This window comes from Lissotriton vulgaris, chromosome 5 (assembly GCF_964263255.1).
Source record: "Lissotriton vulgaris chromosome 5, aLisVul1.2, whole genome shotgun sequence".
Classification (NCBI taxonomy): Eukaryota; Metazoa; Chordata; class Amphibia; order Caudata; family Salamandridae; genus Lissotriton; species Lissotriton vulgaris.
In genome coordinates this window covers 874578747-874592800 of record NC_141693.1, presented here as the reverse complement: position 1 = coordinate 874592800, position 14054 = coordinate 874578747, and the positions used below count along the sequence as shown (strand labels likewise).

The following is a 14054-nucleotide window of genomic DNA, read 5'->3' as shown; positions in this document are numbered from 1 at the left end:
CCAGGAGCCAGTACGCGAGGAGTCATCCACGGCCCCACGAGAAGAGGAAAGACCGATTCCACCGAGAATCGAGCCAGCCCACAACATCAGCCCCGAAAGCACCTCGAGCAATGGTCAACAGCGTCCTGAGCAACCAGCGGAGATGGGAGGTCTGGAAAGTCGTCAAAGCCAAAGATATCACCTGCGACCCAATCCGACCCCCAACCAAAGGTTAAAGGACTACGCATGGAATATGAACTGATCAAAGACATCTCATGGCCGGGACTATTGATCTGTGAGTTTGGAGGGATGTAGTAACGGAGCCACCCGGCCCGCACACGTACGCACACACGCACGCATACGCCTCAGGGGCGGGGTAGCCCCTGGGTATAAATAAACGGCCGGAAGACCGCTCGTGGTCTTTGGCCCTAACTGTCAGTCAGTGTTGCGTGGTTTCTTCACAGTCATAGTTAGGCCCCACTTTGCGGCCTAGGCATTCCTTGCCCCCGTGTCTCCGGACACCACACACGCCATCAGCGAAGGGAGAGCTCTTTTCCAGGGTGGCCTGGTCTGCTTGTGGTACAGTTAGGTTGAGGATCTGGGTCTTGTGTGCATCTTAAAGCCAGAGTCCTTTCCATAGGCCCTAAGGTCCTTCATAAGAGGTGGCAAGGATGTTAGGGGCTGTGTCACTGCGAGCATCTCTTAGGGAAGGGGAAGTGTGCCAGAGTCCCCTATGGAATTTTAATGTCACACAAGCAGGTGGGCCGGTTTGGCCTAACAGTATATAAAACCCCGAGGGTTAAACTGTCAGATCCCAGGGCCTACCTGGGCTGCAGTCTGGCTATTGCAGCAAGAACCTCATCAAGGCAGATATCCAGTTTAAGGCTATCAGGCATGTGGGTAAGAGGCTCCAAAGGCAGAAACACTGACAATATGCCACAGGCAGCTCATCTGTTTTGAATTTAGCATAAAAGCGCTCAAAGGCCTGCGCCACATCCCCGACCTGGTGGACTTTAGTGCCATCCACCGGACTAATCTTGGTGATCTGGTGTTTCTCTGTATGGGCCCCCAGCATAGGAGCCAAGAGACCTTTTACCCCCTACATAATATTTTTGATTGCTCCGGAGCAGGGCATACTCCGCCCTATCACTGTCTAACCCATTAAGCTGTGCCCTGGCCAGGGTCATATGTCTATTTAACTTGTGTGCACCCGTTTGCTTGTGGGTCTCCTCTAAGTCTCGAACCCTTGTTTGTAAGTTCTGTCTCTTCTCTCGTCACTCCTGATTGATCTTTGTGGAGATCGCAAGGGATGTGCTGCTGACCACCACTTTTAATGTTTCCCAAAAAAGGGAGATGGATGTTTCAGTTGTCATTATCTCCAAAGAAGTGTTTGACGGCCTGTATCTCTGTTTTGGTGGAGTCGTATGTGAGCAGTTTGTGATTGAGCCGCCAATGGTGACCATGGGTCCCACTGGCAGGGATAGTGAATGTAGGCATGATAGGGGAGTCATCGGACAATGCTAACACTTAATTGTCGGTCAGCTAAGGGGCCGTGAAGGCATGGGCCTGTCGGACTTTCTGCGCAGACCTGTCCAGGGAATTGTCGTTCATGAGTTTGAAGTCATTCCTACTACCACATAAAGATGTGGAGTAGCGGTCCCCCGACTTAACGACCTCCGCACAAACTGTTTCTGGTGTTCATTAAGGGTGTATAGTGTGGCAAGGGTGAAGGTGTGTGCATCAACAGTAAGTTGGCTAGAGCAGATTCTTCAAAGGACCTCTGCTTGAGTTTTCACTACTTGACCAGGTAAGTGGCTGGCAAGGAGAATGGCGACCCCAGCCCCCACCACCCCCCACTGTCTTATATGATCAGAGGAAAAATATTGCTCGTTAAACCAACGGGAGGAGAGCCTTCCCCAGTCCTTTTTGAGGAGGTGCGTCTACTGTAGTAGGGCAGTGCCACATTGGGAGTCTCTAAGAAAGACCAAGAGGGCCAGTTGGTTGGTGGTATAGTTGAGGCCCCGGACATTCTAGCTTAGTATCTTGACTATCTGCAAACAAGGTCGCGGAGTGAGGTAGATTAGCCCAGTTTCAAGCGCCTCATAGATGTCATGACATCTGTTGCCTCTCTCAGGAAGCAAGGGCAGCTGCATAAAGAACCTCCTGGTCCTGGTCGGTAGGGATGGCGAACTGGGGGGGGGGGGGGTAATGGGAATTGGAAGTGGCTCTCCGCTAGCCTGGGTTTTGAGATGGAGGGTTGAACTAGGGGCAGCTGTGACTCCCTGGTGGCCTGAGTCTGCTGAAAGCCCTAGCAGGTACAGAAAAACAAGTGTCCCAGACTATGGTAATTTTAATAAACTCTTCTTCATAGTCATCAAGGCACAAGAGATCAAAGGCACATATATAAAGGTCACTACCAAACAATTCTAGGACTGAAAACAAAAGTGTATTCAGTCACACAAGGAATTACTTCACTTGGACATAATTAAATTATTACAATACATAGTATTTTCACGGTTATCGGCAAGGAAGAAGTATGTGAAAAGTTGGTGTTCAGTGTGAAAGAGAAAAGAAACAAAGAGAGGATATAGAGGAGATTCAATTACTTTGGGCAATGAAAGGGGACCTATATTAGGTAGAGACAGTCTCCCTTAGAGTGTCCCAGCTTACCCCTATATGTAGATTTGCGTACAACACATTAGTTAAACTTTTTTAATTCACAGTGTATCTTCATCTGTCAAATGACACTATGGAACATTCCCACCATCCTGGGCCACTATAAGTGTGGGACATGTAAGGCCTGCCTGATGACCAAAGAACTTAAGATCTGCACATACAACTCTTACACACATACTATGAGACAACACACTAATTGCAACTCGGCTGGGGTAATTTATGCCATAGTATGCCCCTGTGATTTCCTATACATAGGACAAACGATACAGAAAGGGAAATGTCACAACTTGCAACATTGCAGCAGGATAAGGTGTGCCACACAAGGCGCCCCTTTGGTGGACCACTTTACTACCTTCGGACACTCGGCTGAGAGTCTGAAGTGGTGGGTGATAGAGAAAGTACAGGCCAATCCACGTGGGGGAAATTTTGCGAACATAATGAGTCTCCGCGAATGCAAATGGATCAACTTTTTTGATACAGTCAATAGGGGCCTCAATGAACATGAGGAAATCTCAAAACAGATAGGCACCCTTAACAATGGCTAGGAACTCCTTTTCATGCTCTTTAGACACTCCGGCATTACTCCCGGGCTCTACATGGGGCTCCATGTAGGCCATTACACAGACTTCCACTTCCATCATTTACTCACCGCCTAAACTGTTGCATTATGTAATCAATGTCTTTCCATTACTGGCATGTGCGATGACAAGCCTTATTTTCGCATCGCACATCTTTTTAGTGTTTCCACCCCGTAGCCTTGTATGTTGTCGTGTCATTTACGTCCAAAGACGTTCAGTCAGTCTTTCCACCCTTTCATTCACCGTCACGTTATTACCGACGTGCACGCTGTCATCTATATACAGCCCGAACTGCCGTTCATTCCTCTGCTGCAGCGTGTACGACTGACACGGTGCGCTGTCAGGGACCTAACAAACTATGGACTGATGCTCTAATTAAGGTAATCAACCGTTGGCCGCAACTCCTAGCCCTGTTGTGTGCCCTTTGGAGGCCCCCTTGTCAAGCTTCTCCACTTTGCGTGCCATGCTTGTTCCTGATGCGGTTTGGTTTTTCATTCCCCATAGAACCACGCACACCGGGATTCCGCTTTCAAACATATGAACAGCTATACCTTGAAGCTCACACACTCCGCATCATCACCGCTGAGCGGGTGAGTCAGCGCACCGTCTCAGGTGTTTGTACATAATTGCTCGCACTCTTTTCTGAACCCACCCCACATTGCTTATTGTATGTTTTTTGTTAATTTGGGTTTTAGTGTTGGGACAAGTTCCCTTTTCCCAGATGGATCGACAGGACCCGGTATTTACTTTTCCTTGAGGCCACAGCCCCTGGTTCTCACCCAACTCAGGATTTGGGGGAGCATAACAGTGAATCTACGTGTTTAGGCACTTTGGTTTTTTTCATCTAGGCACTTGAGAATGATATCTCGGTTATTTTCAGATGCCCCCCCCCCCGCCCCCCCCCCTCCTAAAGAAGACCCGCTGCTGAGGACTGCACCCACCCTTAGGCAATAGGGTTAAAACGTCGACGCACCTTGATAGGCCTACACCCTACTCCTGCCCCCTCCTGACCCACAGATGAAGATACACTGTGAATTAAAACAGTTTAACTAATGTGTTGTACGCAAATGTGTATATATAGGGGTAGGCTGAGCTACTCTAAGGGAGACTGTCTCTGCCTAATATAGGACCCCTTTCATTGCCCAAAGTAATTGAATCTCCTCTACATCTTCTCTTTGTCTCTTTTCTCTTTCACACTGAACACCAACTTTTCACATACTTCTTCCTTGCTGATGATAATCGTGAAAATACTATGTATTGAAATAATTTAATTATGTCCAATTGAAGTAATTCCTTTTGTGACTGACTGAATAAACTTTTCTTTTCAGTCCTAGAATTGTTTGGTAGGGACCTTTATATATGTGCCTTTGATCTCTTGTGCCTTGATGACTATCAGTCAGTCAAAGATCTTTCATTCGATAAATCAATATCAAAAAAAGGCACGGTACAAAGAAACATACATTCATAATAAAAGACATACATTATACATTGTTAAAAAAAAAAAAAACGTACAATTTTAGAAGTAAAAACCATTTCATAATTTAATTAAAAAACAAAATTCCAGATATTTTGAGATCATCACTGTTAACTTTGTCATAAAAAGGTTATAAAACATTGTGCCGCCATCCCTGTAAACCTGGTATATAATTGAAATGATATTTGGCCAGTAAAGTGCAAGGTGCAGTACATCATGATAATGTGTAAAAGAATCAATAATATCTAAATTCTGCCTAGTGTCATCGTTAGGACTACAATTATAAAAATTAATAAACAAAATATTCGAAAAAGAAAGGGGATTAAGTTCAACAATCAATTAATTTTGAGAGCCAGAATTATGTTGTGTTAACACCCCTTTTAAAGACGTTTTAAATAAAGTTAACAAGCCCCCCTTCGGTCTGCCAGCCCCTCCACTGGAGGCGGGCACAGAAAAGTGTATGTATCCATCCAAAGAGAAACTATTCAAAGGGTCCCAGGTTTCCTGAAGTGCAATGATGTCAAATGTCTTTAGTAAATTAGTCCATTCGTTGATCCCGGCCTTGGCCCTAATACCGGCGATGTTCCAAGACATTATTCGGCAACATGCACTTTGGGGACCCTCAGTAGTAGGCAGTCAATCGTTTTCACTTAAAGATGATAAAGGTGCAAACTGATTGAACAAGGGCACAAGTGGCAACACTTGAGGATTAGGTCTACACAAGTTATAACAATATGAGTCCATATTCATAGGTGGTTGAGGAACTTGTGGTAATCCAGAAAGAAAGGCCTGTCTATTTGAGGGATAAGTAGGAGTATGGAGACCGACATGAGAGTCAGAGGTAGGGGTCGTGCTCAGATGGTTATAGAAGTATCCCAACGGGCGCACACTTATATTATCCTCGGTAACCGGTAAGGAGGCGGCCCTTAATAGTACAGTTGCGACATGCTGCTGATGTCTTAAATTTACAATAACGCAGTCGCCTCTGCAAGATTTTCTTGAGGTGCCAATCCATTCAGCTCTGCGCACTGACACTATGTCATTGCAAAAAGCCATGGGAAACCCACAATACTTGTTTAGCCAAGCAAGGACTTTGTTGCCTAGTGAACTGGTAGACTCATCCCGAGCTTCAAATGAGTTTGGATCTACTGTCGGGACGTTTGTCAGAACCACAATATATGGTGCACAATCAGGAGGTAGGTTCACTACAGGTTTTTTCCTCCCCATTGACCCCCCATGTTGTTTACGCAAGTGTTGTTAACATCTAATGGCTTCAGTGGGGTAGGAACTATAATGTCAGGTGTCAACAAAGGTTGGGAGGAGCTTACGGGAATGATAGATGGCCCCGAGTGTGTACCTTTGGCCCCTTTACTGCTTACTGCCCCCCTACTACTATTTGAACCAGAAGCCACTGCTGTAGCTGCTCTGACAGATGTGCCTGAGCCAACAGTCTGAGGCGTCTTCGCCCCTAACAGATATGTGGAAAGACAACCGAGTCTGGAAACCTCCTTTGAGACTTGGTCTAATTTATAATCAACCCCCATCGCTACATCACCCTCAGCAATGGCATTTTGATGTGCATTTGTGATATTATCGGCAGCTACTTGCGCTGAAGATGAAAAGAGTGAGCTTAATCTAGCTACTTCTTTAGACACCATATCAACTTTTGCCATTAAGGGTTTGATCATTAACTCCATTTTAGAGGACATCATATCTGCAAGTAGTTGAAGGTGTTCACTGTTTACAACTTCATTAGTTCCCCCCATACTATTATCATTCGTTGACTCCACCCACCCTGACTGAGAGCTTACAGTGTTCTTAGTCTTGCGTAGCCCCCCACGTTTGTTGGTCAGTCTTCTACAAGCCGTAGACGAACGGCGGACAACGGGGGAAGCAACAGTGGACGAAGGTGGCGATACATCATTATTGACAGGAATATCCGCCAATGAAGAAGCAAAATCCAAATCAGACACTGCAGAAGGGGCGACAGGTCGAGCTCCCTCATTCAAGACCATATCTTCAGGATTGTCTAGGACAACAACAATAGGGTCGGCTACAGGCAAAGGAGAAGAGGGGGGACTAATCCGACTCAGAGACTGGCGCGGTCAGCGTTAATTTTTGTGACCATTTTGACCATAAAGTTATCCATGGTCCCAACTAGTGCAGGAGTTTTACCAGAGCGCAGTTTGGCCATTTAATCAATTAATAGTATCAGTATCAATATCACCACTGGTTTATAAAATAGTAAGACACTCACAGCAGGACGAATCAGTTCAGTGTCCGTTATCCGATCTGCCAGGGGTCATGGCCCTGCCCTGCCTCCTCCTGCCCCGGACGGCCACAGACGGCCCCGCCCTTGTCCCGGGCTTCTCCCTGGCGCCTCCCACGCGCGACTCGCGGGGCGAGAGGGCGCGTCGCCTTTTCACGCGCCTCCGTGCGCTGGTCTCGCGTCACGGGTGCCCCTAAGGCTGCTGGGCAATGTAGTCTTTAGACCGAGTGAGTCTCCCGGTGCTCCGCTTTTTATGGCTCTGCTCGGCACCCCGCCGTTTCCCTCCCGGCACCGCCCGATGGCGTTTCCTCTCACCAGCAAGGTCTCACACCCCCAGGGGCTCCTGGGCGCGTCGCCTTTTCACGAGCCTCCGTGCGCTGGTCTCGCGTCACGGGCGCCCCTAAGGCTGCTGGGCAATGTAGTCTTTAGACCGAGTGAGTCTCCCGGTGCTCCGCTTTTTATGGCTCTGCTCTGCCAGGCACCCCGCAGTTTCCCTCACGGCACCGCCTGATGGCGTTTCCTCTCACCAGCAAGGTCTCACACCCCCTATGACTATGAAGAAGACTTTTTTTAAAATTACAATTCTCTGGGACCATTGTTTTTCTGTACCATATGATACCCAGGTCCCTTTGACTCTATAGGTTAACCCCATTTTCGATAATGGAAAGCCCTAGCAAGAGCATGTACGTTTCATTTTTCCAGATGAGCGACAATTTAAAGGTGGTGCCCCATTTCTACTTTATAGCTTGGTCCTGGAGGTAGGCAGTGATTGGACGCAAGCGATGGTGGCGCTGTAAGGTGAGAGAAGGAAGATCCTGATAAAGCCATACATTTATGCTGTAGATGAGTTGGTTCCTTGCTACTGTCATTATGGCTTCCTTCTGTTTGTAGTTGTGAACACCGGTCCGAATATCCTGAGGTTGTTCAGAAGATGCAAAAGGGAGGCTGACTCTGTGTGTTCAAGCACTACCTTTGTCTGCCAGCTCTGGGTGTACTTGGCGGAATAGATGTGTGATGTAGTCCTCTAAGCCTCTCCAGTCCCCGACCCCCTCAGCTTGCAGAGGAACTCCTTTAAGCGTATAATATATCTACGTGATCTATTCTCCAAGTCTTCCATGTGGAGTTGCAGGTCCAGAATCGGCTCTCGCAGTTCTATCTGCTCTCTTCTATGGTTCTCCACCCAGATGCCAAGTTTGGTCACATCCTGACATCCACTAGGTCTGCCTCCACATTGTCGTGGAGTGCCATTATGTCCATGCAGAGTTTAGCAAAGAGCCTCCATGAACAGCTGGTTGATAGGGGCCATGACATCATCTGTGCCGGCTCCCATCTCTGATGTCGCAGGGGAATCCACAGCAGGTTCCTCAACAAAAGGGTTTGGCCTCTTCGCTGACACCTTTGTGAGCAGGTCCTTTAATGTGGAATCCTTCTTTACACTTTGGGCTGCTGTGGTGTTTCTTTGAAGTCCACCTTAGCGCAGTGGCATACGTGCCTAGAAGAGGGCCACAGACTGGAAAGCGCAACTAGGATGTTTACTTGGGGTATGGACTACATGATCACACTCTTCTTTTGGCCTAGTGTCCTAATGGACAGTTCAAAAGTACAATGTATTCCATGTATGAGTGCTCCCCCCCCCCTCCCCAACACACACCCTACTCGCTCCACACGCCCACACCCCAGACTGTCTAAAGTATCCAGATCCATAAGAACGGGGGAGCACGCTGCATGTCTAAGCTCAACAGCACCCACTGTGCCCCAAAGGTGGCCTCACCTTGTGTCAGGGGGTGGGGAATTCGTGATCAGTCCCAGCAAGTTGCCTACAGGTGCGTGCTGATGCAGTCAACACAATTTCAGTCACTGGATCAGTGATGGTTCCTGGAGGATTGAGTTCATAGTGCTATCACTGCATCCCTATGCCATGCGGCGAGGGGAAGAGCCACAGTACACATTTAATTTCAATAGTCCCTTGGGGATCCCGGGTGCATGGTGATCAGACTGGTGGCGTGTGCAGAAGAAATGAGAACGTGATTATGATCTGATGTAGGAAGCCGCCCGCCCTACGTTGAGGAGAAAGGGAGCAGGGGAAGGAGAAAGGGAGGGAGGGGCAAGGGAGGGGCGTGACCCAGCATGAGGACCTTCACAACCAGCAGAGCCCGTTCTCCTTTTCACACCAGGTGATTGGACAAGGGGGTTCCGCAACAAGTGATCAGTCCAGGTAGTGGGCCCCTCAGGCTTTAGGGAGCCACATGTGGGAGCACCCAAGTGTGCTTGTGCAGGCGACAGCCATGGCGGTTTCTTCAGGGCGGTGGGTCTGAAAACTATGCCCAGTACAGGGGTTGCCTGTTAATTCCAGAGGGAGGTTTATGGACTTTTGGGAGGGTCCGCTCCCACCTGCAGGGCCCTTGCAGTGTCCTCTAAATGTCCAGTGGGGTCAGGGGGCCGCAAGCAGACCTGGGCGGTGGACCCTCCTCAGGCTTCAGGAGGCCGTGCCTAGGAGAGTCAATCTTGGGTGCACCACCTGCTGCGAGGTTCATAGGAGCTGCTGCGGCTCCTGGGGCCACAGCTGTCCAAAATGGTGGCAGCACGGCCAATAGGTAGTGGTCTCAGCCAACTGCAGGAGGTTGCCTTTCTTCTCCTGGGGCAGTCTTCAACCTCATAGGGCCCCCTGCATCTTTACTGCCCCCAGGGACAGGGCTGCGCTGCCCTCATTGTGTGGAATGGGGCGTGGAGAGCCATAATTAGACCTGGGCGACAAGGCCCCTCAGGCTCCAGGTGGGCGTGCCGGGGTCAGTCACTTGTTTGTGAGCAGGCCGCAGCCGTGGATGAATCGTAAGGTACGGCAGCTCCTCAGCCAACAACCAGTCTGCTTCCTCCCCAGATGCACAGTCACTGCTTCACAACCCCCAAGGACGGGCCGCACTGGCAGTGGAGGTTGTTGGGCCAGAGAGCTTCCACAGGGAGCGCCTAGCAGTCTGCCATCTTGGCCACGTATCCTCCAACATATTTAAAACTGATATTTAAGTAATAAAAAAAATCAAATACTACTAATAACTTTGTGCCAGGGACACTGTATTTATAGCTGCTAGCAATCTTACATATGGTGGCCGCTAACGTAATCATGTCGGATTTGGTTAATACCACATGTCTAATAATGAGTAGCTAGGGAGGATTTTTCATTGAACACAAGTAGATTTAAATTCAGGAAACGTTTGTGATCCCAGCTATAAACCTTAAATAATGGTTTGTGTTCCACTGGGTTTACCCTTCTGAGGCCTCTGGAATTGTTGTGCAGCATAGATTTGGAATGTTAAGCGATTTATTTATTGGGGTAGCTCTTCAGTGTTTTATGCTAACCACTGTTTTTGTGAATAAGTTCTATTTATCCTCAATCTCTAAAATGTTCTGAAAATCTGCCGCGTATCTTGACCTCTGTTCGTTTGACACCAGTACCCTAGTGTATGATTTCTGTAAAAGTATGTTTACAGAACCTCTTCTTGGTACCTCGTTGTCTCTTCTAAGGCTATTTGTCATAGCCCATTTTCTTTTTTTTAATCCTTTTTTCTCCTTTTTTTTCTTTCCAGTAATCAGCTGTCTGATCCATTTAATATATATATATATATATATATATATATATATATATATATATATATATTTCACCCCCCCCACCCAATTGTTCTTGTGGGCGTTTGCTTGTTTCACTCACTTCTCATCTGACTAATGAGCTAGGCATTTGTTGTCTCTGCTCCAATTCCACACCTTCACTCCTATTCTGCCTCTCGCTTTTGTGATATCAGCAGGTTTTGTGCATTACCTTAGACTCTAGTATTTTCTAGCTGTTTTGACTGGACCTCTTGTAATTCCCTGTGGTCTGACCTCCCTTAAGTCATTGACATTGACTCCTGTTCTCTCGGCTTGACTTTGTCCCAATCTGACTGTGTTGATGTTAACTGTCACTGACTGCTCCTAGTGTCAGAAGCTCAATTCAGCTTTCCTTTTGCACTCCAGATCGTTTATTTGGAAACCCTGTGACTAGAAAGAACGAGAGTGACCGTAATCCTTTACCTGGGGAGTATACTGGTGTGTGCAATCTTAGTAACTCCTTGGCAAGTCTGACCAGTCCTGTAAGTAAAGTCTATACTACTATTTGAAATGGGGGTGGTGAGTTGTTGCATCTCATAGATTTTGTAGACCACCTGTCTCTATGGTGCAACACAGAGAGGCGGACACTATACTTACTGTAACACTTTACCTTGCCTTTGCAGGATTCCAGTGCAGAGGTTGTGGAAAATCAAGACCGCCGTCAAGAAACTGGTAACGTTGTTTTTAATGTGTATAATGTACAATAATGTAAATTGATATCAATTTTAAACAAAAATAGACACCATAAAACCTGGGGAGCCCTACTCCACATGGTCCTCGGGGCAAACATTGCAAGTGTGTCCACCAGATTACCAGTGATCTAGTCATGAGGAAAGTAACTCACATTTTTAAAACATTTTTTAATTCATTTTAAAACTACCAAGCAAAGTACTATTACATTCGCAGTTCACTTTTATAAGGTAACCAGCCATGAACAAATTGCATCCCCAGTCTACCCATATCTTATGTTTCTGTGAACAGCCTCAGGCAATGTAAACAGACTTTAAGTTGAGCATACCAGTACATCCCTGTCATACCCTCCGTGAGGGTGCTGTGGGAGTGCCCGCGCTGAGCAGTGTCCCTCTTAGCCATGAGTGTGGTGACACCCACAAACATGCTGTCAGCCTGGGAACAGCCCATCTCTTCAACCATACCCAGTAGGGTCGTCTTGGGGTAGGGAGGGTCAGGTAAACACTCTTCTACAGGACAGTTCGCTGCGCATCTGCTGCCAATACATGGAAATACCTGTGCAGCCCCAAAAGTGATAGAAATCGCCCAGGGCCTCTGAGTAGCGAAAGCAGACCGATGAGGGATTTTGCCTGTCCGGTGCAAACGTATCTGTGTGAGGTAGAGCAAATACAAATAATTCAGTTGAATCCATCTAAAGCGAATAGAAATAGCCAGCATGTGTGGGAGCAACCGGGCCTCCATCCAGTCCGACTCAAACTCACAATTTTCCAGCAGAGTCGACGCTTTAAAAAATTGTATGGAGCGTTCGCAATGAGTGATCGATAGATCTGGGACTGTAGTGTAGTTCCTATATTCCCAATAGGCTCTGCACATTGGAATAATATATCCTATAGATTTGACGTAGGACTTATGTCTACTAGGTCTCTATCTAATATACTAAACTTAATTGTGGGTGCCAACTAGCTCAGAGGTCACTAGAACCTTTCTCGAATTCACAAGAAGGGATTAGTTTCTGTCAACCGCATAAACATGACAACTTTGTTTCCCAAAAATAAGAATATATCTATGAGTCGCGGAAACAATAGATCAGTATTTTACTCAGTCAATCGTGCATGCTTCGTTTCTACAGAGGTGCAGAGAAATAGACGTGTGTTTTCAATAAAAAGGTTTATTGAACAGTCTTCTTTCTCATGCAAGAGAAGTGAACTGCTACAATCATTAGGCAGACTGCAAAGTATAATGCGTACAGCGAGAATAGTATTCTAAAATAATACTGTAAGAGCATTGTATGGTTTCTAAGCTATATAAAAATACATACATAAATACACAGGCTAATATACTCAACTGGTGCTTCTAAATTACGCCTACCCCAATGTACCTAACCGAAGTCTAGTACGCGGGAAGAAGTAAGTATTGTGTAGCATAGGTTTTAGTTTTCTTTGCAAAGAATCTACCAAATGTGTCTCTTGGTTCTAATCCACTCCATACCTTCGTTAGAATGAAGGAGGTCTGGTATCTCAGTCTCGGGAGTCGATTTTCCAACACCCCGCAAGGGGAGCCGAAAACACTGGAGCTGGATTCTCGGCAGGAGAAGGGCAGCTTCCTGATCAGTGCATCAGCTGGAGAGTCAGCTTCCTTCGGCACTTGCTGTAGCGAGCTGCGTTGGGCAAGTAGATCGTAGAACTGCTCCGAACCTCCGTAGTTTGCCATAGCAAGTGAAGGTATATCGATACCTTGAAGGTGTTTAGGAATGCCATAGTTTGACGTAAGGTCGGGCATATGAATGTCATAATGAACCCCTGGGGAATAGTTGTTCATTGTAAAGTAACTGAGTTCTTGGAAAAATCAATATTCAAGCAAGGGGAAATTCCCTAACTGCTTAAGCCGGTTTTCCAAGAAATCGGTGTGACGTTTGGTACGGGTGGAAGTAGCCACTCTTGTATTTGGGTAGCATGGGCTATGCCTAAATAAGGGCTTGATTTCTATGCTGTATAAGGGCAATGTGAATTGTACCTATATAAGGGCATGAATCGGGAAAATTCCCTCAGCCTAAAAAGCCAAACACCCACTCCACTTTCTTATGTACGACATTACTAAGTTCTGAACACATAAAAACATATCTAAACATGATGTGTTAAAAACCTACCCAAAATACATAAAGATACATTGGTACCGGTTGTACACGAAAAGAGCATATGTGCTGTATGCATTTAAAGCAATTTTTCATTCAAAGCATATAGTTTGACATTTGAAATGCTATCCGAACGAATCACGAAAATACATTTATGAAATGGCTCTTAAATACAGAAAAAAAGTTGAGACCATTTCATGTCATAATACATATAACTGTTGGTATGAGGACAAGGTCAAATATTGTCTCTGGAAGTTTTCAAAGAATTCTAGTTCTCTATGAATAGTTCTACTTTAAGCAGATTACTTTGTGCCAAGAAAAAATACAAATTTGGAAAACAAAAATTAATCATAGGGAAAAGAGTTCCAAAGTTATAACTTTGTTTTGAAAAAAATGAAGGTCTAATTCAAAGTCCCTCAGAACACTGCGTGCCAACTCAAAAGTCAGTGTTATTGTTTGGAGAAAACATCAAATCTTCTAAGTCTGTAAAGAATTTGTCTACCATTGTAGGTGAAAATTGGATTACCTCGTTAAGAAAATCAATCGAACATAGATGTGAAGCATCGCCGTCAGCATTGGTCACATTAGCAATGTTTGAATTAGAATGTACCTGTGTGC

General features: G+C 46.2%; 1 protein-coding gene across 1 annotated transcript in view; it reads left to right on the top strand.

The window, feature by feature from the left end:
• The window catches only part of LOC147711729 (uncharacterized), a 179254-nt gene that overhangs the window by 49302 nt on the left and 115898 nt on the right, over positions 1-14054 (top strand). Inside the window, exons 4-5 of the mRNA XM_086920228.1 lie at positions 10982-11097; positions 11239-11287. Coding sequence (XP_086776354.1) covers positions 10982-11097; positions 11239-11287 — 165 coding nt within the window. The remainder of the gene's footprint in view (positions 1-10981; positions 11098-11238; positions 11288-14054) is intronic.